The 24,319-nt window shown below is 57.4% G+C and overlaps 5 protein-coding genes across 5 annotated transcripts; 4 read left to right on the top strand and 1 right to left on the bottom strand.

Moving 5' to 3' along the window:
• Positions 1 to 1,124: 1,124 nt before the first annotated feature.
• On the top strand, positions 1,125 to 10,776 carry PLICBS_001093 (uncharacterized protein; the record flags this gene model as incomplete). The annotated part of the gene is made up of 2 exons (XM_065599719.1): positions 1,125 to 1,180; positions 1,230 to 10,776. The coding sequence occupies 2 exons, from the start codon at positions 1,125 to 1,127 to the stop codon at positions 10,774 to 10,776; spliced, it is 9,603 nt and encodes a 3,200-aa protein (XP_065455791.1).
• A 1,460-nt stretch (positions 10,777 to 12,236) lies between these two features.
• PLICBS_001094 (elongation factor 2) lies at positions 12,237 to 15,033 on the top strand (the record flags this gene model as incomplete). Its single annotated transcript, XM_018317830.2, has 3 exons — positions 12,237 to 12,244; positions 12,448 to 14,956; positions 15,016 to 15,033. The coding sequence occupies 3 exons, from the start codon at positions 12,237 to 12,239 to the stop codon at positions 15,031 to 15,033; spliced, it is 2,535 nt and encodes an 844-aa protein (XP_018183355.2).
• An 813-nt stretch (positions 15,034 to 15,846) lies between these two features.
• PLICBS_001095 (uncharacterized protein) lies at positions 15,847 to 18,190 on the top strand (the record flags this gene model as incomplete). The annotated part of the gene is made up of 6 exons (XM_018317829.2): positions 15,847 to 15,911; positions 15,967 to 16,085; positions 16,147 to 16,701; positions 16,755 to 16,831; positions 16,946 to 17,785; positions 17,846 to 18,190. 6 exons carry the CDS (start codon positions 15,847 to 15,849, stop codon positions 18,188 to 18,190), a joined length of 2,001 nt encoding a protein of 666 aa, XP_018183354.2.
• Positions 18,191 to 19,025: 835 nt separating this feature from the next.
• PLICBS_001096 (uncharacterized protein) lies at positions 19,026 to 19,596 on the top strand (the record flags this gene model as incomplete). The annotated part of the gene is made up of 3 exons (XM_065599720.1): positions 19,026 to 19,091; positions 19,157 to 19,507; positions 19,561 to 19,596. The coding sequence occupies 3 exons, from the start codon at positions 19,026 to 19,028 to the stop codon at positions 19,594 to 19,596; spliced, it is 453 nt and encodes a 150-aa protein (XP_065455792.1).
• A 1,217-nt stretch (positions 19,597 to 20,813) lies between these two features.
• On the bottom strand, positions 20,814 to 22,662 carry PLICBS_001097 (uncharacterized protein; the record flags this gene model as incomplete). The annotated part of the gene is made up of 2 exons (XM_018317827.2): positions 20,814 to 20,902; positions 20,964 to 22,662. 2 exons carry the CDS (start codon positions 22,660 to 22,662, stop codon positions 20,814 to 20,816), a joined length of 1,788 nt encoding a protein of 595 aa, XP_018183352.2.
• Between the last annotated feature and the right edge of the window lie 1,657 nt (positions 22,663 to 24,319).

A 24,319-nucleotide genomic window follows, 5' to 3' on the forward strand; every position in this document is an offset into this window, starting at 1 on the left:
GGGCACCATCAGCAGAATGCGGATGACGTATCGCTGGAGGAGAGGTTTTCGGTAGTTTTTCGCTTGAAGCCATATCGACCTGCGACGAAGGCGAGGTTAGTTCCATTGCGTCACGTTTTGCATCGAGCTGTGGCAGCTCGATCTGACGTACACCATGGAGAGCAGCGTCGCCGACAAGGAGGCGACGCCGGCAACGACCGTTGTGCCGTAGGCAAACTTTTTGCCCGTTCCTCCGTCTGACATGTTGCTTGTTGCCGTCGCAGGGTTCGCACAAGGTCGATGATCTGATCTGGACTCGGCGCGAGGGGTCGAGATGTCTCGACAGGCAGCTGTTGATGCTCTAGGTCATGACTGTCTGGCGGGGGCGATTTGCAACGGCTTGCGCGATCGGGCACGGACGCTTCGTTTGTGCGAGAATGGTGACGCCACTGCGGTTAAGGAGACGGGTTGCGTGGGTGACGACGCTCTGCGCATCTGCATGAAGAACCCAGGATGCGAGACCTTGTCTCGTGGTCACGGCTGGTTCGCGTCACAGGGTACACCAGCCGTCCAGGCAGCCCTCAGATCGGCCAGACCTGGATGGAGTGAACGACTGCGCCTGGTTGGAGCCCCGTTTGACGGCGCCGGGGCAGCTCCAGCTGCCAGTGGTTCACCGTGGGCGCTGTGGCTGTCCGCAGGTCCAGCGCCCAATAATTGGCCGGCCCAGGTGCCGTGCTGGAGCCCGGGAAGATGAGGGACCCGCCAACACTGCGAGCGCGGGCCGCCATGTCACCAAAACAGCTCTCTGCAATGCTCGCCCGGGCGGTCTCCACCGCGCCCAATGGCTGCCGCGGCCGACTTATTAGCGCGAGCTCTAAACTCCGCTGGAGCTTCCATCTCGCCTGTGCTTTCACAGGAAACCGAGAGTCGTAGACGACATCTGATCCTCCACAGCCATCGCGTTCTGTCGACAACCCCAAATGCTCTTGGCCGACCCCGCGAATTTCCCGCCATGACTTGCGCGACGCCATCAATAGGCCGACATCGTATAGAGTCATAGTCACGCCGCCGAGAAACCACGAGCCAACGTCGACGATGCTCCGTCCCTGCAGGCAAGCTGGGGGAGCTACGCGGCCGACACCATCATGTCGATGAGTGCCCACGTGATGGAGGTCAGGGCTGACAGCCCGAGCTTCAATTTGTACGTGTGACTGGTTGCATATTCTTTTTCTCTTGTTGCTGATGCATAGCTCGTCCAGCACGTTCCTCATATACTTCATCATCAGCGGGCTTCTTGCCATTTTCTTTCTCCTCTACTTCAACCGCCTCTTTGGGTCCATCGCCTCGTACGCCATTAGAGCATACACCTGGCACAAATACCGCGTGTACATTGACATAAGCGCTCTGCAAATTTCTCTTCTGGCCGGCCGCGTATTCTTTACCGGCCTACGCTACCACGGATCCAACGAGACCTTCCTAGTACAATACGGCGACATCACATGGCGATACTGGCTGCGTCGAGTTCGAGAGGCGGACATACGGAATACAAGGAACACAGGAGAGGGCGCCACTGCCGACGGTGATAAGAATGCAAGGCTGCCATGCCGTGTCAACGTTAAGCTCGTTGGTCTCGAGTGGTTCGTCTACAATCGCAGCCCCGCGTACGACACAATTTTCGAGGGACTGGCAGACTTTCGATCCTCTGGCTCGCGATCAAGTGGCTTATCTGACGCACACGAGAAGAATGGCTTGCGGTCGAGGAGCAACGGACAGTATGGGACGCGCGGTCCTTCAGATTTCTCCAGATCTGCCAACGGCAATCACCTCCAACAGTCGAGCCAGGTTCCGAGACAGCCAGTTGCCGACTTGGCAAGCTCCATCGCCGATTCAGGAAGTGTCAACAGTGACGCAAGAGAGGACAGTCCCGAGCTCCCGTTCCTCCTGCAGCTGTTTCCCATTCAGGTGGAGTGCCAGAAACCGGCCCTCGTGATGGGCAACGACAACACCAAAGCAGTACTTATTGTCAAGGCCAACTCAGCTTCTGCTGTGGTGGATGCTTCGAAATCCCAGACGTGCGACCAGTATCGCCAAGACTTTAACGTGCGCTTCAGTCATCCTGTGGTGGAAATGAAGGAGAACGACGAGTTTAAAGAGGATCAAGTGTCGCGAGCGGTGAGGCAACGTAATGACAACCAGGGATCTGTTCCAACGCCCCCGAGGTCCTTATTCAGGCACCATCGCCGGAAAGTGGTACACTCGCTCCGGAACATGGTCCCCTACTGGCGACGGTCCGTGGAATCCTTCTCCACCGACTCCAGAGGGGCAGAGGCTGCGACGGCATCACAAGTGCCTGGTTCGAGCCACTGGCAGGGCCTCTCAAGATACCTCGATGACCAGGATCAAGACGACAGGGCGCGTTGGGCGTCAGTCGAGTACGCGGCAGTGTCTACGATTATAGACTCCCCAGAGGCTACGCTGCGGATTTACTGGGACGCCGTGAGCAAAGTCACGGCTCAAGAAAGGTTGACGACCTTGCCCCCTGCGTCGAACAACGTCAATGGCAGCGAACCCCCAGCATGGGGGATGAGTCTTTCGATCAAGGGTGGAACGGTCAACTATGGGCCCTGGGCGGATCGCCAACGTGCGGAGTTGCAACGAGTATTTTTCCCGACACTTGCAAAAGATGCCACGCCCGCCAAACCACTTCCAGTAGGTGCGTGGAGAGTGGCAACTCAATTCAAGCTCTCTGTGGACATTGAAAATGCAGTCACGCTTCGAATTCCCATCCGGGAGGAATCCAAGAATTGGCGGTGGAGGGGCAAAGAGCCACCGATCCGGCATCAGGGAGGGCCATACAAACGAAAGCAGAGAAGTAAGGCCAAGAAGAATAGCAAGGCAGATGCTACCCACGTGCGGCCGTCGGGTTGGCTAGAAGTGAAGGTACCAGGCAACACAACGGTCTCTTATTCGATGGACATGCTTGCCAGTGCGCTTGGGTATGGCAACTATCTCAATATCGATATCCCGAGCACAGAACTCTGGAGCAGTGTCAATCACGATTTGCTCTGGACGTCCGGCCCGCAGAAAATATCCTGCGACCTCTCAAACCCCTTACCGTGGAACACTCTGCGCAACTGGCAATTCACAGTGGATAGCGACGACATGAAATTATATCTGCTGCGCGACCACATCTTTCTGCTAATCGACCTGGTGGACGACTGGGGTAGCGGGCCTCTTGCTGAGTATCTGGTCTTCACGCCGTACAAGTATCACCTGAACCTGAACCTCCGGAACGTGGAGCTTTATCTCAACGTCAACGACGAGAACATCATAGACAAACCGACGTCCCTAGACGACAACGCCTTCCTAATCCTATCCAGCCCTCTCCTGCATGCCGAACTTACCATTCCACTGGACAAGTTTCGCCCGAGCAGGAACGCCATTCCTTTGGATATCCGCACAGACAGTTTCGATTTGGCCCTGCACACATCGCAATCCAGCACCCATACGGCCTTCTTGTCGTCGAATGAGATTGGTCATGGCGAAGGGCTTGCCGTTACCGGAAGCTACCAGTATAATGCGACGACTTCCCCGGCCAATACCGACACCCTCATTCTAAATGTCCACGGACAGTCGCCCTACGCGTATCTCTATGGCTTCGTTATCCGATACTTCATCCTGCTCAAGGATAATTACTTCGGAGACCACGTCCATTTCAAGACGCTGGATGAGTATCAGGAACAACTGCAGGCAGCTGCGACGAAACAACCCAATGAGCCCTTAGCTGGACCCCCGAACAAAAAGTCCAACGATCTCGACGTCATTTTGGCCATCAAAGTGGACGACCCTCGCATCATGCTTCCGGTCAATTTATACTGCGCTAATCGATTCGTCCAATGCGAACTGGCCAGCCTTTCTGTTGACCTGCGATTCACCAACTACTACATGGACATGGAACTAGAGTTAAGCCCTTTAAGCTTGTCCATGGGGCTTCCGGGGAGGGACCAAGAGTCACCGGGTGTCGTATATTCCAACACCCAGCTCTTTGTCGATGGTATACGCGTATTTGGCCACCGGACTTTCGGGTTGCCACCCACGGAGCCCACATATCTCTGCAACTGGGATGTATCTGTGGGTGCCGTCAGAGGTGAATGCACAGGAGACTTTCTCGCCTCTCTCGCCAAAGGTGGCGCTGCGTTCGGTTTCATGTTTGACGACGTGGAGAATGCTCTGGTCCCGTATTCGTCCCTCGTCTTTCACGACATCACCTTCGTGCGAGTGGACGTTTCGTCTGTCCATCTCTGGATCCGGGTCGAGGAAGCGGCGTTTCTCCTTTCGACGGATGCCATCGAGGTGAACAGCAATGATTGGGCGAGATCACACTACTCCAAGAGAGCCGACATCAGCATACCCAATATAGAGCTGTCCTGTATCAATGCAGAGTCGGCAGCGAGGCACTACTCGCGAAGGCAGCACCCGGTGGAAACAGCGGCATATCTACGGACGGACATACGCCTGTCCACAATCGGGAGGAAGTTTCACTTTAGTGAAGAGCGGAAAATCCAGCAAGACCTGGTTCGCCGTGAGGACCAACGCACCGACAGAACTCCCTTTCTGCTACTCGATGAATTCGGCAGCGACTTCGTTCCGGAGGTTGTCGACCCTCCTGCCCAGTGCTCTCCGCCTCCGCCATATCCGGCAATTGATGCCATTGATGAAGACGCTTCATGCCGTAGCGCACCGAGCTTTCGTCGCTCGCAACACCTGCGACATCAGAGATCGTTCCTCTCCCTGTCTAGTACCGGCAGCAACAGCGTTCGAAGGGCGTCTAGACATGGCGGTGGGCAGACGCCAGCGAAGCTAAAGGGGCCTCCGTCTAGACATAGTCTGCGCCCAGCAACGGACAGGCAAAGGAAACCGTCTAGCTCAAGTGGCCATCGCCCTTCATTTATCAGCCCGGCGGGTGACAAGGACGTCCACGACCACTCCTCTGTCGCCTTCTCCAGTCAGTACTTCGCGCCCCACTTCCCGCTGGAGGACGTCCATGCCGACGTTCGCGATGCCACCTTCGCGGCTGTTCAAGAGGAGCGGGCGGATTACGAGGATATCTTCGAACGAGCGACGGCGGACCTGGAAGACATCGATCCGCGAAATCTTAGCGAGGAACATGCTCATTCGAGTGCCCTCGTAGAATTTCCAAGTGGAATAACGGCCTTTTTCACCCCGGAGGCGGTACGCCATGCCACTTCACTGATGGCGGCATTGCAGCCTTGTGAGCCAGAGGACATTCTTGACTCTCTTCAGGTCGACTCCATCGGCGAAATCTTCAGCTCTAAGAAGCAGGAACATATACGCGGCAAGATGCAAGACGTTTTGGTCAGGCTGCCCCATGCCAATCTGCGCTTTCTAAACACGTCCACGCTGGATTCGCCAGATGAGTCGCAGGAAGAGCAAGACCAGTATGATATCCGCCTATCCAGAGTCGCGCTGGTAACCCGCACTGTCACAGACGGCGACTTGAAGCCGCCGAGGACTTCGTTGCATTTTCGCCTCAACTCCGCTGAGCTATCGGCATCAGAACGGCTATCCTCTCTCCAGGCTCCTCAAGCAGCAGTCATGGTCGAGGTTGACACGGTCATGGTTTCTCTGGGTGCCAAGGAAGTCACTTACTTTGATGCCGACGTTGGATCCATTGTCGGAAGCACGGCGACAGAGAAGATAGAGTATCTTGCTTCCCTGATTCATCGAACGGGGAGCATGGCGTCCGATCTGGAGCGTCTTCTGGCTGAGACGACTTCTCGCCAAGGCAATCGGGTGAAGTATCTCGCTCACGGCTTGCTTCAGGAGGGCAGATCGGTCAATGATCCTTCTTTTCTCATTCGGCCTTCTGCTGTGCTGAGGTCAGCTCATCGACACATCCGAACAGTTGATTCCTGGAAGATGATCATGCGACTCCGTCAAATTTGGGCAACAGCGGGCGACAAGCTGCGCTCACGACTGTTGCAAAACTGCAATGACAACCCTCCGCCTTTGCCAGCCAATGCAGCCGAATCCGTCATCTCGGCGTTTCAAAGGTGGCGCAGCTGGGACCTGGAGAATGTTGCCAGCTCGGTGCTCATGAGGACAATGTTTGGCAAGATGAAGGGCGTCGAATCCGCGATCCCATCACAGGAGTATCCTCTCTTGGGAGCTTGTCGACTGGCGGAGACGCGCTTCGTGCTGGACCCTGGGCCGAAACAGAATAGCATCTCGTTCCTCGACATCAACGTCCGCATAGACAAGAAGCCATCTAAATCAGCGGACAATCTCCCAGAGGTGCCAGGCTTCGATGGCCCACTCATGGTTGTGGATGTTTGCTGTGGAGACGCAGCAATTCATATGAACTGGGAACTCTGTGAACTTGCTGACGATATTCTGCGGCTTTACAACCGGGCGCAAACACAACAACGAAAGACACCAAGACCAGCGAAGTCGCGTGTGGAAGACGGCGCAAAGCCACCCTCCGCACTGCAAGTGGTCATCGAGGTGATTCAAGGATCGGTCGATATCGAAACGGTCAACCTTACGTCAAAGACATTGAGCAACGGGATCAAGACGTCTGTACTGATGTATAATACGGAAGACCGAGACAAGCTTGCGAGTGTCATGGTCAACTGCAATGCAGTCACGTCAAGACTGCATAGCCACTCTCAGTTTCTCGGCATGTATCAGCTCCGGCAGCCCAGCCTCTTCCTCGCCCACGAAGCGGAGGATACAGAGGAAGCAACTTTACACGCGATCAAGGCTACAGCGAGCAATCAAGGCTTTACTCTTGAGGTCAAGCAAGACCCCACAGTGCTCCTCGAAGTTCTTGACTTGGTGGTCAAAGATGAAGTTGCTCAGCTCTACCGCGTCAAAAAGCAGGTTCCAGTCTCCCCCACGACTGCCGAGCCAGTGAAGATCACAGACCGGCTGTCGAAAGTCAAGATCAACGTTGCCATGTTTCTGGACGGATACACGATAACGATTCCACTTCTGCAGTCCTTAACTTATAAGATTACGGGAGTCGTGGCGCGGGCGTCTTGTGCCACAAACTACGGGCAGGACTTGATCTTCGATTTTGACATCAAAGAGAATTCACACGAGACGCAAATCAACGTGCAAAACAAGCCACAGAGCATTTCGCTACTTCAGATACCTCCAACTAATGGTCGCATCACCGGCCGAACGAGCGGATCGCAACGTTCAGTAACCGTCCTGTCGTCGGTCGAGGTCATTCAGCTGGATGCTTCCGCTGTCCACAGCCTTCTCGCAGCTCTCAATAGGCCGCAGGTATCCAGTGCAATTGAGGAAGCCCAAGAACAAATCGCTGTCATTCAAGGGCACATGTCCGACATTTTTGGCTCGACGCCCCCTCCTACTCCGTCAGACGTCCAAAAGCCTGGCACAACTTTGGCGTACAACGTTCATCTGACCCTAGCCGGCCTGCGGATCTTTGCAAAGACGGCATTGAAGTCGAAAACGGAACCAATCGCACAGATCCTCTTCACCTTGGAAAAGGTCTATCTGCAAGTTTGCAACCAGCAGGATCCAAATGGGCCGGCGCTCAAGTACCCGGACCTTCATGTGAATCTGCGCCAGATTGGTCTCGATGTCCTCAGAGGCAGGCAGGATGCCATGAGATCTTGTGGGAGAGTTGGCGCCAGTGTGACTGTTTCAGCCAGCTCCAGGCGTGGTGAAGATGGAAGGGAGGACTGGCATCTCAATTTTCGCAGCGACGATTTAGACATAAGCCTCTCTCCAGAGACGGTGTCCACAGTCATTGACGTTGTGGGATACATGGGCTCGAAAATCAAGGATCTCGACACGTCTCGCGAACTGGAGTACCTACGGAAGCTGCGGCAATCGAAACCCCGCATCACCATCAACGATGATGAGACTGTGGTCGCCGACGCCGACATCCTGGACTCGGTCTTGGCGTCCGTGGTATACCACTTTGAGTTGCGAAACATTCGGGTATCCTGGGATGTTGCAGACGAGTCGCAAGATCATGATACGTCCAAGGAAGACCTGGTCCTCTCCATCAAGCTCATTGAGTTTGGTACGAGAACACGGAAGTCTGCACGACTCACCATTGCCAATTTTCAGCTTCAAACCGTACCTCCGGGGCAGGACAAGAATCTGCGATCTCTCCATTCGGCGCTGCTCCCTGAAGTCATCTTCAATGTGGCATACCTTTCCACTTCGGAAGCGCGAAGAATGGCATTCCAGGCCACAGGGGAGTCTCTAGATCTGCGGCTCACGTCCGGCTTCATAGTGCCAGCCGCAAACCTTGTAGAGTCAATCTCTCTATCAACGAAGAACGTCCAGAAGGCATCCGCGCAGTGGGCAACAGCAACTGCATCGGCAAACAAGAAGCCGGACGAGACCCACACTGTTCAACGACAACGCAGCTTGTTTGGCAAGAAGCGGTTGGAGAGTCTTCTGGTTGACGCTGACTTTGCAGGTGCCGTCGTCTACGTTGCCAGCGGCAGCAGCAGAAGCGGCGGACCGACCGCCAAATATGGACAGCCATCGCTGGCCGGCAAGTACGGGCAATTCAACGCGGATGACTCCGGAAGTGGCGCGGTTCTTCGAAGCCCCGGCTTGGCCTGGAAATGCGAGTACAGAGACAATGGCAATGAGGATCCTTCGCTCTATGGTGAAGTGAAGATTGATGCCTCGAGCAACATCCTCTACCCTTCCGTGGTGCCCCTTATACTCGACATTCTGGCCAGTGTGAAAAAGGTTGTCAGTGACGACTCGCCTCAAGACAAGCAGCAGCAACCAGGCGAACCGCCAAAGCTCAAGGCTGAGAGGTCTGGCGATGAAGATAATATCCTCACCGCAGACCCGAGCGCCATGCTGGGTCGACTAAGACTGAATCTGGGTTTGCGAATATGCAGGCAAGAGTTTTCACTCAGCTGCCAGCCCATCGCTAGAGTAGCCGCCACGACTGGATTCGACAACGTCTATTTCACCGTCAACACGGTCACATCGCAGGAACAGGGCAACTTCTTCGCCATATCTGGTGTCCTGACCAAGCCTATGGCATCGGTCCAGCACGTGTATTCCAGAGAATCGACGGCAAGCTTCGAAGTGGATGCGGTAACATTATCGTTCATGAACAGCAAGCACGTCAGCGGCACCAGTGGCGTGTCCGCCATCCTGAAGGTGAGCCCGATGAAGATCTCAGTCAATGCCAAACAAGCCCAGGATTTCTTGCTCTTCCGGGAGATCTGGTACCCCCGGGACTTGCGCCGCGCCTCAACCGCGCCAGTAGCCAAACTGCAAACCGAGACTTCGCAGGGCCATCTCGTCCAGCGATACCAACAAGTGGCTGCGACAGCCGCATTTCCCTGGACTGCTACTATCTCAATCGAAGCTTTGGATGTGAGCGTCGACTTGGGCCAAGCCATCGGAAAGTCCGTCTTTCAAATCCATGACTTCTGGGTGTCATCGAAGAAGACATCGGACTGGGAGCAGAACCTTTGCCTGGGCTTCAAAAGCATCGGGGTGGACTGCACGGGTCGACTGAGTGGTTTCGTCGCATTGCAGCATTTCAGAATGCGAAGCTCCATCCAGTGGCCTAAACGGGAAGAGGCACTCAACGAAACACCCTTGGTCCAGGCATCGCTGGCATTCAATGCTCTGCGCATCAAAGCTGCATTTGACTATCAGGCATTCTTGGTGGCCGACATCACGTCGCTAGAGCTTCTCATGTACAACGTGCGTGAGCGACGGCAGGGTAGGGGAGATCGCCTCGTGGCCATTTTCGACGGGGACGCAGTGCAGGTCTTTGGGACAGCCACGTCAGCCGCACAGGGCCTTGCGCTCTGGCAGGCCATTCAGAAGCTGATACAGGAGAGGAGAGAGAACCTGGAATCTTCACTGCGAGACATCGAGAAATTCATGAGACGGAAGTCAAGCACGTCGCGGAATCCGCCTCAATCGTCGCCGCCAATCCCCAAGCTCCCAGAGGACGATACCATGGCGAAATCGCCCATTTCCCTGGACACGGACGTTGTGGTGACGCTCAAGGCGCTGAACCTGGGCGTGTTCCCGAGCACCTTTTCGGATCACCAGGTGTTTAAAATGGAGGCATTCGACGCCTACGCTAGGTTTGCGGCCAGTATTGAGCAGAGGCGGATACACAGCATTCTCCGCATGACGCTCGGCCAGCTCCGCATCGGGCTGGCAGGGGTGAGAAATGTTGAAGCACCAAAGACACTGAGCGAGATGACGGTGGAAGACGTTGTCTCGAGGGCTACGGGCTCTCGGGGTGGCACAATCCTCAAGGTGCCTCGCGTGGAGGCAGTGATGGAGACGTGGCAAGCACCCAACAGCAATCACATCGAATACATCTTCAAGAGCGCGTTTGAAGGCAAGGTCGAGGTCGGCTGGAATTACTCGCGCGTCAGCTACATCCGTGGCATGTGGGCGAACCACTGCAAGTCCCTGGAGCAGACATGGGGACGGCAACTACCGATAGCTGCCGTCAAAATTACGGGGGTACCGGAGACAGAAGGCGAGGGCGACCAGAAGATCACCGCCGAGGTCAACGTGCCGCAGTCCAAGTATGACTATCGGGCGCTGGAACCGCCCATCATCGAAACGCCACAGCTCCGGGACATGGGAGAGGCGACGCCGCCGCTCGAGTGGATCGGACTGCACCGAGAGAAGCTGCCGAACTTGACTCACCAGATCGTCATCGTCTCGCTGCTGGAGTTGGCAGGCGAGGTGGAAGATGCATATTCGCGAATCCTGGGCTCGTCATGAGACGAGTGACGGAGGCGGCGTGAGTCACTCTCACGAGGCAGGAGTATAAGCTACGAAAGTATAAGCTACGAAAGGTGTCGTGCTCAGAGCTTTGAGCGAAGCAGATGGAAGCATTGCTTTGGGGATGACAAAGGCGTTCCGTGTAGGTTAGGTACAGTTATGTGTATATGGTTTTGAATAGACTTGGCGTCGGCGTTTCATATCAAGCCGGCTGGCATATCGCGGTTGAGGAACGAAGTGGAAGTGGCCAAATGCGGATGACAAAGCTTCCGCGAGCACTTGAGGAACGGGCAGAGGCAAAGATGCTCGGGCGAATTGGGAGCTCTGCTGATGTCGGTGCTCCCTCATTGGTGGAGGGCTGAGGTGTGGTGGGCGTCCTGCAACTTGTGCTTTCAGATGGAGCTCCAGCCTCACCTTGCAGTCAGAGCCGGCTCGTCCATTGTTGCCACAGCAGGCACGGGCGAGTCACAGTCGAAGCTGCCGGTGCTTTCAGTCACGGCGGCGGGTGCAGAGTCAGTCGGCGAGGCACTGTCTGCCAGGGACAGGGTGACTGGGAGCAGGTCGCGACCCGTCGAGCTGGTGCCGAGGGCCATTGAGAGCTCCATGTACTCTCTGTTAGAGATCGGTGCGAAAGGCCACGCTTTGCCACTATCACGCGAGACCCAAGTGAGGGGCAGCTGCTCGGGCCGTCGTAAAGGTGGGCGGAGGGTTGTTGCCCTGCAACCAGTGCACAGCCGGCGGACGCATGGCCAAACGCAAACCCAGCCTTTGGACGAACCCACAACGGGGAGGGGGCCGGGAGGAGAGAAAAAAAAAATTGAGCCACAGACCCGAGCAGCCGGAGGACTTTGAGCGCTGGGCAGGTCCCTAGTGGTGCCACTACGTACTAACCGCCTGGAGCCTTGCAACCCGCGCCAGACCGGGAGGCGACAGGCGTTGCTGCGTCTGTGCAGCATTGCAATCGGCGGGCATGGGCGGCGGTGGGCGTGGCGGGGTTTTTCACAGGTACTGGCGACGCCCCACCTGCCCAATTTTTTTTGCCGCATGACGGCGCTCTCACTGGGCGAGAGCACCGAGCCCGTGGCCTGGTTGGGCCCCTCCACTTTGGGTTGGCCTGGCTGGGATGCCCAGCTTGTGCGTGCTCTGGCTCGCAGCACAAACTCTAGGTCGACTCGTCCCCTCCTCCTCCACTACTTCCACCTCTTTTTTTTCTCCTCCCGTTCACCCTCCTCCCTCCCCTCTTCACCACCCCGGAACACCCAAGGGACGTTTTTAAGAGTGGCAGTGATCTCCTCGCTGTCTCTCTTTTGCATCGTCACTTCGAATCGCTTCCCGGTACAAGACTCGCGTCTTCGTTTCCAAGCCCACAGGAGCGCGGGGTGAAATTCTTCAACCCCGCTTTACTCGATTTTTCCCACCACAACACCACATAGCAAGGTCATCGCCGCAACACCGCCAAGATGGTCAAGTGAGTATTTGCCCTCCTCGCCGCTCCTTCGCTGTGCTCGCATCGTCGTCGTCGCGGCCTGCTGTCGTCGTACGAGGCTTCAATCGATGCCCGCGGCGAATGCTGCTGGTCGCGGCGGCGGCGGCACAGAGTACCCCGCTCGGAGTTAAGCTCTCCCTAGTTCCAAGAGACACAGCGCTGACCGCCGCCTTCCCCCATGATAGCTTCACAATCGACGAGATCCGGGCCCTTATGGACAAGCCCAGCAATGTCCGTAACATGTCCGTCATTGCCCACGTCGATCACGGCAAGTCTACCCTGACCGACTCCCTCCTGGCCAAGGCCGGTATCATCTCCACCGCGAAGGCTGGCGACGCCAGAGCGACGGATACCCGTGCCGACGAGCAGGAGCGTGGCATCACCATCAAGTCGACTGCCATCTCCCTGTACGGCCACCTCGACGACCCCGAAGACATCAAGGACATTGTCGGCCAGAAGACCGACGGCCAGGACTTCCTGATCAACCTCATCGACTCGCCGGGCCACGTCGATTTCTCCTCTGAAGTCACTGCTGCCCTCCGTGTCACCGATGGTGCCCTCGTTGTCGTCGACACCGTCGAGGGTGTCTGCGTCCAGACCGAGACTGTTCTGCGTCAGGCTCTCGGTGAGCGCATCAAGCCCGTTGTCATCATCAACAAGGTCGACCGTGCTCTGCTCGAGCTCCAGGTCTCCAAGGAGGACCTGTACCAGTCCTTCTCGCGTACCATCGAGTCGGTCAACGTCATCATCTCCACCTACTTCGACAAGTCGCTCGGTGACGTCCAGGTCTACCCCTACAAGGGCACCGTTGCCTTCGGTTCCGGTCTGCACGGCTGGGCCTTCACCATCCGCCAGTTCGCCGTCCGCTACGCCAAGAAGTTTGGTGTCGACAAGAACAAGATGATGGAGCGTCTCTGGGGCGACAACTTCTTCAACCCCCACACCAAGAAGTGGACCAAGTCCGACAGCTACGAGGGCAAGCCCCTTGAGCGTGCCTTCAACCAGTTCATCCTGGACCCCATCTTCAAGATCTTCTCCGCTGTCATGAACTTCAAGAAGGAGGAGACCGCCACCCTCCTCGAAAAGCTCAACCTCAAGCTGAGCCCCGAGGACAGGCAGAAGGAGGGCAAGCAGCTCCTCAAGGCTGTCATGCGCACTTTCCTCCCCGCCGCCGACTCCCTGCTGGAGATGATGATCCTGCACCTTCCCTCTCCCGTCACCGCCCAGAGGTACCGTGCTGAGACCCTGTACGAGGGTCCCCTCGACGACGATGCCGCCATCGGTATCCGCGACTGCGACCCCAAGGGCCCTCTCATGCTCTACGTCTCCAAGATGGTGCCGACCTCGGACAAGGGCCGCTTCTACGCCTTCGGCCGTGTCTTCTCCGGTACCGTCCGCTCCGGCCTCAAGGTCCGCATCCAGGGCCCCAACTACACCCCCGGCAAGAAGGAGGACCTCTTCATCAAGGCCATCCAGCGTACCGTCCTCATGATGGGCGGCAAGGTCGAACCCATCGACGACATGCCCGCCGGTAACATTGTCGGCCTTGTTGGTATCGACCAGTTCCTGCTCAAGTCTGGTACCCTCACCACCAGCGACACGGCCCACAACCTCAAGGTCATGAAGTTCTCCGTCTCCCCCGTCGTCCAGCGCTCCGTCCAGGTCAAGAACGCCCAGGACCTGCCCAAGCTGGTTGAGGGTCTCAAGCGTCTGTCCAAGTCCGACCCTTGCGTCCTGACCATGACCTCCGAGTCCGGTGAGCACATTGTTGCCGGTGCTGGCGAGCTGCATCTCGAGATTTGCCTCAAGGATCTCGAGGAGGACCACGCCGGTGTCCCTCTCATCATCTCGGACCCCGTCGTCCAGTACCGTGAGACGGTCCAGGGCAAGTCGAGCATGACTGCCCTGTCCAAGTCGCCCAACAAGCACAACCGTCTGTACATGGTTGCTGAGCCCATCCAGGAGGAGCTGTCGCTCGCCATCGAGGCCGGCAAGGTCAGCGCCCGTGACGACTTCAAGGCCCGTGCTCGTGTCCTGGCCGACGACTTCGGCTGGGACGTCACCGATGCCCGAAAGATCTGGACCTTCGGTCCCGACGGCACCGGTGCCAACCTGCTGATCGACCAGACCAAGGCCGTCCAGTACCTCAACGAAATCAAGGACTCCGTCGTCTCTGGTTTCCAGTGGGCCTCGCGCGAGGGTCCCGTTGCCGAGGAGCCCATGCGCTCCATTCGCTTCAACATCCTCGACGTCACCCTGCACGCCGATGCCATCCACCGTGGTGGCGGCCAGATCATCCCCACTGCCCGCCGTGTCCTGTACGCCTCGGCCCTGCTGGCCGAGCCCGCTCTTCTCGAGCCCGTCTACCTGGTCGAGATTCAAGTGCCCGAGCAGGCCATGGGTGGCGTCTACGGTGTCCTGACCCGCCGCCGTGGCCACGTCTTCAACGAGGAGCAGCGCCCTGGCACTCCTCTCTTCAACATCAAGGCTTACCTGCCCGTCCTGGAGTCTTTCGGCTTCAACGGTGACCTGCGCCAGGCCACCTCCGGCCAGGCCTTCCCCCAGTCCGTCTTCGACCACTGGCAGGTCCTGCCCGGTGGCTCGCCCCTCGACAACACGTCCAAGGTCGGCCAGATCGTCACTGAGATGCGTAAGCGCAAGGGTATCAAGGTTGAGGTTCCGGGTGTCGAGAACGTAAGTCGAAATCACCCCCTGACTGATGAGACAAGAAACAGAAAGCTAACCCCTTGAAGTACTACGACAAGCTGTAAATGGCTCCCCTTTGTGCCGATAGAATCACGATTGGTGCCGGAATGGGCACACTCTGTCAACTGCCTGCTAGCGAAGACGTGGGGTGCACTGGCGGCGCCCCTAGAGCAGTTCTGCTGGGCATTAAAAGCGGTTGTTTGATCGCCGGGCCGGCCGGCGACAATACAGCTGCAAGCCGGGTTGGGGCTTATACCAAGGGAAGCTGTTGAGCTTTTCGCAAATGTAGTTATGTCGTCTCGGATGAATTGGAACACGTTAAGAATGACGCTGGCCTGGTGTGGAGCTGTGCACTACGCCCGTGTAGGATCCGTATTGCTCTGCCGCCCGACGTTGGATGCGAGACTGTAGCGCATTGATTTGTGCACCTTCCATGGCCTCTCGCACTCGCAGAGTATACTTATATGTACAATGGAAAATGTCGGAAGGCTGACTGTAAAATGTAGCCTCAGTGAGCTCTGCCAAGCGTATTCACCCCGAAACATGACGCGGGGCACCATGCCACCACCATCTGTTGTTCTGGTTAGTCTCCACTGGGCTGGCCAAGCTTCATCCAACCAGTGGCGCCCCAGACCCCCTGTAAGGCGGCAGCTGTGTTCAGGCTGGCAGTCACTGCGCAGCTAAGTTTGTTGGAGCCGACTCTTTTTCTCGTCACCACAGCCTCGCCAGCCGCCAACGCCTTGCATCATTGTCGAGTCCTGTCACGCCGCAGCCCGCAACGACACAACAACGTCAGACGCGCTGACTCGGCCTGACGAACCTCGGACTTGCCTGTCGGCGGTGAGCGCCTCGCCCTCGTCGCCATCAGCGTCGGAATCATGCTGTTTCCCGAAGAGGATGCGTCGCTACTCAAGGCGTGGATCGTCAAGAGAATCGAGAACACGTACGCGATACCCGCCTTGCGCGCTCTCCTTGGAATCGCTAACGCATCTACGCAGGTCCGACGCCGACTCCGATGTCCTCGCCGAGTACGTGATTGCGCTGCTCAAGCACGATGGCAGCCCCGAAGACGTTCGCAAGCTCTGTGAGCAGGAGATTCCCGACTTTTTGACAGAAGGTTTGTCCGCGCTGCCTACTGCTAGTAGCTCACCTGTTTTTGTACTAAATCAATCTTGCAGATTCCAAAGCGTTTCTCGACGATGTCTTCGAAGCCCTCAAATACAGGTCCTACCTACCCGGTGCGGCTCAGCCGCCGAAGCCAGCGCCCACCAGTGCGCCGCAGCCGTCGCAGCTGCCGCAGCTTGCTAACAGCAATGCGTCGGCCCAGGCAGGCTCGAGAAAGCGGGGACACGATGACGAAGCCGACCATTTCGAGCACGGCCAAGCTTCCGGTGGTCAGCGAGCTTTCAAGCAAGCACGACGAGGTGGGCGACGAGAGGCAGACGATGCTCGCGCGGGACCTTTCTCCATGATACCGATGGAGATCCCGCAGTTCGACCCCAACAACCCCATGGAGGCTCTCATGCAGATGCAGGCCATGGGAATGGCCTTTCCACCCATGCAGGGCTATGCGCAGCCCGGGTATGGTGGCAGGAATCAGAGGGGACAGCCCCGGAAGAGAGGTCGATGCCGGGACTTTGACAACAAGGGTTTCTGCGCTCGTGGCAACACGTGCATGTACGACCACGGGGATGAGTCTGTCTTTGTGGCCCCATCGGGCCCAGGAAACGAAGGTATGACTGGGCAGCTGGCGCCATATAAGTTCTCGGCTGACACTCATCTGCAGAATACGATCCCACTGATGCCAGCCTGCCAATGTTTCCGGCTCCGGCGCACAGCGGGCCTTTCCACTTCAATCCCGATGTAAATCGTGGACGCGGAGGCCGAAGGGGCAGGGGAAATGGGAATCGCGGAGCCCGGAAGGGAGGTGCTCGCGCTCCCTTTTCTGCGGAGGGGCCCGTTAACGATCGATCCAAGACTACAATAGTCGTGGAGAACATACCCGAAGAGAGCTTCAGTGAGGAGCACGTTCGAGACTTCTTCTCACAGTTCGGAAACATTGTGGAGGTGTCCATGCAGCCGTACAAGCACCTGGCCGTCGTCAAGTTCGACAAGTGGGCCGCCGCAAACGACGCATATCGCTCGCCAAAGGTCATCTTTGACAATCGATTCGTCAAGGTATTCTGGTACAAGGACGACAAGGGTGGCATGCCCGTGGCGCAGCCTGTTAACGGATCTAACGGCTCTCAACACGGCAGACAGCCTGGTTCCGAAGGACCGGAGCCGGAGCCAGAAGTCGACATGGAAGAATTCCACAGGAGACAGGACGAGGCTCAGAAACAGTATCAGGAGCGAGAGGCCAAGCGAGGCGAGCTCGAGCGACAACGCCAGGAGCTGGAGAAGCAACAGCGGGATCTACTTGCAAAGCACCAGGAAGAGACTGAGCGCCTGCGGAACAAACTGTCCGAGAGAAGCAGTGACGGCACTGGCAGTGAGCAACGCTCTGGATCTACAGGCACGGAGGCTCTAAAGAAGCAGCTTGCAGCGCTTGAGCAAGAAGCCAAGATCCTCGGTATCGATCCCGCTTCTGCCGAAGACGGCGCTATGCCTGGTTTCCGTGGCGGCTTTCGTGGACGACGGGGATTTCGAGGTCGAGGCGGGTTCGCCCCGAGAGGACGAGGTTCTTTCAGAGGACAGGGTGCCCGTCACGCGGCGTACGCGCAGTTCTCTATCGACAATCGCCCGAAGAAGATTGCCATCAAGGGAGCGGACTTCACGCCGACAGACAAGGATGAGCTGCTTCGACACTTCCTTTTGGTAAGTTGCGCCTAGGGATCTCTCAATAACTTGACAATTGTGGAAGCTAATGTCGTTTAGAACCAGGGGGAATTCTCGTCAGTTGAGACTAGCCCATCCGTCACGCACGTGTCGTTCCCAGACCGCAAGACAGCCGAGAAGATTTACTTTAGTCTGCACGGCAAGGAATTGCCCGGCGTGGAGGGCAAGCTTGACCTGACGTGGGTGAACACGCCGCTGCCGCCGTTGCCTGTGAACAAGCCGCAAGAGGATGTTTCCATGGGTGTGCCTGACGACCCTGTTGGCCCGGCCGAGAGCGCTCAAGAGCACTTGAAGGATGAGCACGCTCCGAGAGAGGAGCGGCGCCATGTGGACATGGACTACGAGGTCGGCGACGACGACGGTTGGGGAGACAGCATCCAGTGAGAGGACTGTAGCGATGGCGCATGGGTAGACTGCGAGCTGCGACCGGGACTGTACAAAGGGGCTAACGTTGTTTGCATATTGTTTTACTAAGTGGGAAGCCTCGTTCCGCGGCGACATAAAACCACTGGCGAGCGAGACGAGAAATGTCACAAGAGGGCTACACAACTGGAGGGCTACATACAGGAGTACATGAATCAATGAGAAGCAGGCTGACCATGCGTTGGCTTTTGATCACAACCTACTTCCCCGTAAGGCGGGTCGGTATGCTCATGGACGCACACCCATCGTGCTCGACGGACGAGATCGTCGCCCAGGGGAACTACGTGCGCAGCTCCGCCGCTTTGACACCCTCGTGATGATAGTCAATTGCTCCCAGCGCAGCATCAATGTATGAAGTCAGAGAATGGCAATTTGGAGGTGCCACAAACAAGAGCCTGCGTACTTCTGCTATGGGGGCAGGGGCCGGTCAGGCGCCTGGAGTTTCAAGTGTCGAACTCTGCAAACGCTCGATTCTGGTGGTCCCTCAACGCAAACAATGACCAACTTCCGTCCGATGGTTCACTTAACCTCCGTACGCTTACCGCATCGGACTTTCGTCTGATGGTTCACTGAGTCCTAAGCGAGCAGCCCAAGCGACCAGAACCTTCCTGTGCCTTGTGCTATAAAAGGCGGCCTTGGGTCCCCCTTCCCGCGCCTCTCTTTTCCTTCCTTTCACCACGCACCTCCTCGGCAGGTTCCCTCCAGTTCTCTGCTTTCTCGTCGCGTCCAAGGACCAAACACTGCAACGGCAACATCAACAGCAACAACCCTTGACTGCACTCGACCGACAAGAACAATGTCTGAGAACAAGGCCCCCAAGACGGGCGCGTCTGAGCTTGCCGAGAACGGCACCACCGCCCAGGTAAGTATCTTGAAATCTGTTGGCAGAATCGGTACAACGAATCGTTGACTGATTCCGCAAACAAGAGCTCCTCCGCAAACGACGAGAATTCTCAGCCCGAGAAGCTCTACTACACTGGGCGTCAGACCATGATCTTGATGCGACTCGAAGTAGACGCGTGTGGTTCCATGAGCGTCGAGAAATCAGACTACCCTCCTCCCACCCTCACGCGCGACGAGATGGAGGCCATCAACAAAATGGAGTGGTCGTGCTCGCGTGAGGAGTTGGCAAGGCTGCCCATCTTCACCGACCTCGAGGAGGCAATGTTGGACAATGTGAGGGCCAAGATCAAGTCCGACAAGGAGGCTGAGTATGCTGGCATCAAACGCTCAGTCAGCTACATGGAGTTTGACGTGCGCGAGCATGGTCATGATTTGGTGAGCTTGAAGTGTCAGCTCGCAAGCGCCCTTCAGCGCACCACGATCTCGAGCGTATCCACTTGGACAAGATCGAGGCCGCTCTTTAGTGATTGGCGACTCACAACATCCTGGATTTATTCTGGGAAGCTCGTCTTGGCTGCGACACCTGCGCTTGGAAAGCTCCGGGGCAACGGTATGGGGTCTGTTCTAGAAAAGGAGTTTGAGACGCTTGGGGCTCTGTTTCTTGGAAGGAGGCAATAATTCGTGCGAGGCTTCAAGGCCATCAAAAACTCATGCCCCCAAAACATCGTTCAAATCGTGCAGTACCAATGACCATTATTACGTGACAAACATGTTGGTTCAAGAGGTCTCCAAAGAAACGAGCTATGCAGATGCGACCTCCTTCTTTTACTTTGGCTATTGCAGGCAAGGTGTAGTAGTAGCCGCAATACGGTAAACGCGTTCGCCGTGGGCGAGAGGGAGTAGCACACGACGTGGACGGCAACAATGTGGCAAGACAAGGGAACCCTTGGAGAAGAGGCATCATGCCACGTCGTAGGCTGTGGCTGCAGACGATGACTATGTCCAGGTGGCGTGCGCGCGCATGAAGCCGCACGACGGACACCTCTATCTCTCACTTCATTCGGTGATGACAGCGACGCCCGAGTTACACAGCGTCTCAGCTCTGCCACACGTTTCACCTCTTCACGCATTTCACCTCTTTATGGATGGAGTCGAGTACATCGTGGAGCCTCCGGGCATGCCGTTGCTCGCCCTGCTGCCATGGCGTGTATTCAAAATGAAGTTTCCATGGCTGACAATGGATGTAATATTTAGCTTTCTCACCAATCCCTCCATTTTGATTTCCTTGTATATCAGCTGCCTCCACCGTGCTTCACACTCCCCTCTGTCTAAACACATGGCTGTCCGTAGGCGGGGTATCGTTGAGATATGAGTTATGCATCTGCAAGAAAACAGAATTCGAAGCGCGACAAGGATACGGATGATCCTTGGCGACGCGTAATGGTCATGGCGCGTATAGGGAAGTAGTCTGGTCGTGGTAGATCATGTCCCCCGTCATCAGTTGTGCAACTTTTTGTTGAAAAAGTGGCGCCTTAGTCCCCCGCCTGTCCGTCCTCAGTGTGTGCCAACGCCGCCCGAATGATGCTCAAAGTAGTAAAAAAGATAATATGGAATGGACATGTGCCGAAAGGAGAAACCTAGTTGATGGGGTCTCAGACCGCGCTTGCGGTCGGTCAAAGAAGCCTTGCGTTGGAGCGGGGTGGCTTCCTGGGAAGTGACCAGGAGGTGGTGGTGTCCGGACTTAGGCAGCCTGCGCCTCGTCCAGGCCCTGAACCTCGAGGTCCTTGAAGAGTTCGAAGATCGTGTGGTTCTCGTGGAAGTCATTGTTCACTGAAGGGTGAGAGGTTAGCGAGTGCCAAACCAGGGGAGGCAGCAGCGTGATGCGACATACCAACGTTGACGAGATACCACTCGTTCATGATCTTGTCGATGAGCGCTCTGCTCGGAGTATTCGAGTCGAAGCAGTGTGCCCAGTCGGTGCCCAGGCGAAACGCCTCGTCTCTCCAGGCCAAGAAGCTCACGCTCTCGACGATGGTAGGCTGAACGATTTCCTTGCCGGGGAACACTCCCCACGTGACGGCGTTCGGGCCGTCAGAAGGCGCGTTGGTCTTGAGCTCGCCATCCTTGGTCACCGCATAGTAGGACAGCGTAGGCTTGGAGTCGATGCGAGCAATCATCTGATCGATGATGGCCGGCGGGACCAACAGCTCGAGGTACGCCTTCTGGTAGACGTAGCCGTTGGACGGGCCCCAGCCGTGGACTGGGTGGGAGGACTTGACGCCGTCGACAGCAGGCTGCGAGTTGATGGTCAGGAGACCCCGCTTGTTGAGGGCAACGAGGTCCGCCCGAATGGCGTCCGCTTCGCCCGTGAGAGGCGACTCGCTCCAGGGGAGCGAATCGATCTCCTGGTCCAGATACTTGACGAAGGTGTTGGCAATGTCCCGCACCGTCGTGGGCTCACCCCATTTCTTGCGGTTGGCCTCGTTGGTGCCCGTCAAGCCAATGCCGTACGCATCCAGCTCTCCGAAAGCGGGGGATCGAGAGTCTCCCCAGCGGCCGTTGGGGAACTCGTCCCAATCCTGCGTACGGAGAACGTACGACTTGTTCCGGTTCCGCCAGAAGATGGGGCGGACATCCTCGTCACGGCGGCCGAGGGCCTTCGACTGCTTCCAGGGCAGAGCGTGTTGCAGCGGCCGCTCGGCGCTGGGTGCCCAGTTGAGCTCCTCCAAAACCATACGAGTGGCCTGAGCCAGGTTCATGGTGTAGAAATGCAGATGGTGGATTCCATTGGCGAGTAGCTTGCGGCACATCTCGGCGACCAGCGACTTTCCAATCTCACGGACAGCAACATCGTCGTTCTTGACGGGCTCGAGGACGCTCATCCACTCCGGCGGGACCCTGCACTGCATGTGGTTTGCTCTCCGCAAAAAGCTGGCGTAGGTAGCGATGGGCATAATGCCGGGCAGAATGGGGATGGTGATTCCACGCTCGCGGACCTTGCCGACCCACCGGATGAAGTTGTCGGCGTCGTAGAACATCTGGGTGACGATGAAGGTGGCACCCATGTCCACCTTTTCCTTGAGATGATCAAGCAGCTCCTCTTCGTTCTTGTTGTCGTCGCAGCCCTCGGGATACCCAGCGACGCCAATGTCGAAATGGTTGCCGTAAGTGGCGCGGATGTGCTTGACGAGGTCGCGGGCGTACTGGAAGCCGCCCTCGGTGGCGGTCCACTTGTCCTGGTCTCGGGGGGGATCGCCGCGGAGGGCGAGGATGTTGGTGCAGCCGGCTTTGTAGGCTCTGCTGAGGGCGTCGTTGACCTTTTCGAGGCCCATGTCGGTGCATGTGAGGTGCATGCAGGTCTCGAGGCCGTAGACGGACTGGGCCTGAAGGACCATCTCGCAGGTCAGCTCGGCAATGCGACCGCCGGCGCCCCATGTGATGTCGATGAACTTGGGTCCAAAATTGTACATGCGATCAATGCGGTCGTAGAGGTTTTGAACACCTTGCGCAGTCTTGGGCGGGAAGTACTCGAAGGAGAAGGACGGCTGGGCGCCCTTCTCCGCCTCAGAGAGCATGTCTTTGATGTGCATGGTGGGCTAGTCGATGCTCGACAGGCGCGGTGCGGGGGCGGGGTTTAAGTGATTCGGGGGCGAGGGCCGACTTCTGTCATGGACGAGAGACAGAGGGGAATGAGCGGCGACGATGGGCGTCGGCTGGCAGTCGCTCTTCGAGAGGTGTTGTGCCCGTCGAAGGAGGGATCACGAGAGTCGAGATGGCGGGGCAGGGTCGATGTGATTCATGAACAAGGTGGCAACGTCGCCGACGGTCGAACGGAAACAACGCTGATCAGAAGCCCAAACACTGAAAAGAAAGAAAAAGATACTGCTCAGCTGTGGCTAACTGAGCAGAAGGGCGTGCATAAACTCTGCCAAGCTCCCAGGGCAGCGATTGGGCGGGAGGTAAAGGAAAGAGTTGGAGGCGGTGGTGATATGGAGGGGAATGGAAATTTCTCCGGGGAAGAATAGGTGAGGTTTAAGGCTGGAGAGAGCGACAACGGGGGGCGGGACAGCGCCGGGCCTGGAGAAACGCAGAGGAACAGGTGGGCGGCGGCTGCTGTGGGCGCGTGTGATTGGGCGGCAGGTCGGGTCCCACCGCCGGGGGCCTGCAGCAGCGCCGTTGCCGGGCCCTCGGGCGTGACGCCGAGCCGCTCGCTGGCTGGAGGAAGCTGACTGTCTGCGCGCGCCTGATGCTTGTGCCATCAGAGTCTGGCGTCGAGATGATGAGGTGTCGGTCGTGCAATGTCAACAGACTTCCGGCCGCTGTTCAGTGCACGGGAGCCTCGCTGGGCATAGATTCAACTGCGAAAATCCCGGTACCGAGACATAAGGTACTACCTTACCTAGTACTCTACGGACTGGTACGAATCCAAGCACAGGTACAGACAGGAGACACAGGTACTTTCGTCTCCCCACGTTGGCACACGCTGCATGTGCATGGCGGAAGACTGCTCGGCCGCAACTGCCACCTAAAAAGCTGTCGCCCAGCTTCTGGCCCTGATGGTACTGCGGCGTGGCCGCTTAACCCGCAGAGACCTGCCAGACTGGCTGCCCCGCCCTGTCGGTCGCCCATCCCACCCGAGAGACAGCGAGACAGAGAGGGTGGAGGGGGACTTGACGGGAGAGACAGAAAGTCGCCGGCCCCTCTGAAAAATGACGCCACCGCGGCAGAATCCCAGCTTGCAGGGGTCAGGCCGGCGGGTTGGGGGCCTCGCGGGCCTGACCGCCTTGCCTATTCGTCCATGGTTCTGGATCGCCCACCAACAAGCTGGAAGCGGACCAACCTCACTCGTCGTACTCGTATAGTCAACCAACTTAATGCCTCGCCGGCTGGCGCTGCACTGCACTGCGCTGCACTACACTGTTCTGCACCGCGCTGCACAATACTTGCGATCCTCCAGATCGCCGCCGTCGTAAGCCGAGGCCGCCCTCCTGCCCACGTCGCCCTACTGCAACCACCCATCCATGGTCCGTCCACGATCCATCCATCCGGCCACATGTCCTCCCACCCCGTGTGCGCGAATGGTTCAGTCCAGTGGACGTCTTGGTGGGCTGCATCCACACCGGCTGTGCTCTATCCCGATGGGCCCCCCTCCCATCATCGCAGCAAGCCTGTCCCGCGCGAGCGCGCTGCGAGATGGCCACCACACATGATGCCGACTTGCATCGCCCTGTCGCCAAGAGAAGCAGT

The sequence above is a fragment of the Purpureocillium lilacinum genome (assembly GCF_023168085.1).
Source record: "Purpureocillium lilacinum CBS 284.36 DNA, scaffold_1, whole genome shotgun sequence".
Classification (NCBI taxonomy): domain Eukaryota; kingdom Fungi; phylum Ascomycota; class Sordariomycetes; order Hypocreales; family Ophiocordycipitaceae; genus Purpureocillium; species Purpureocillium lilacinum.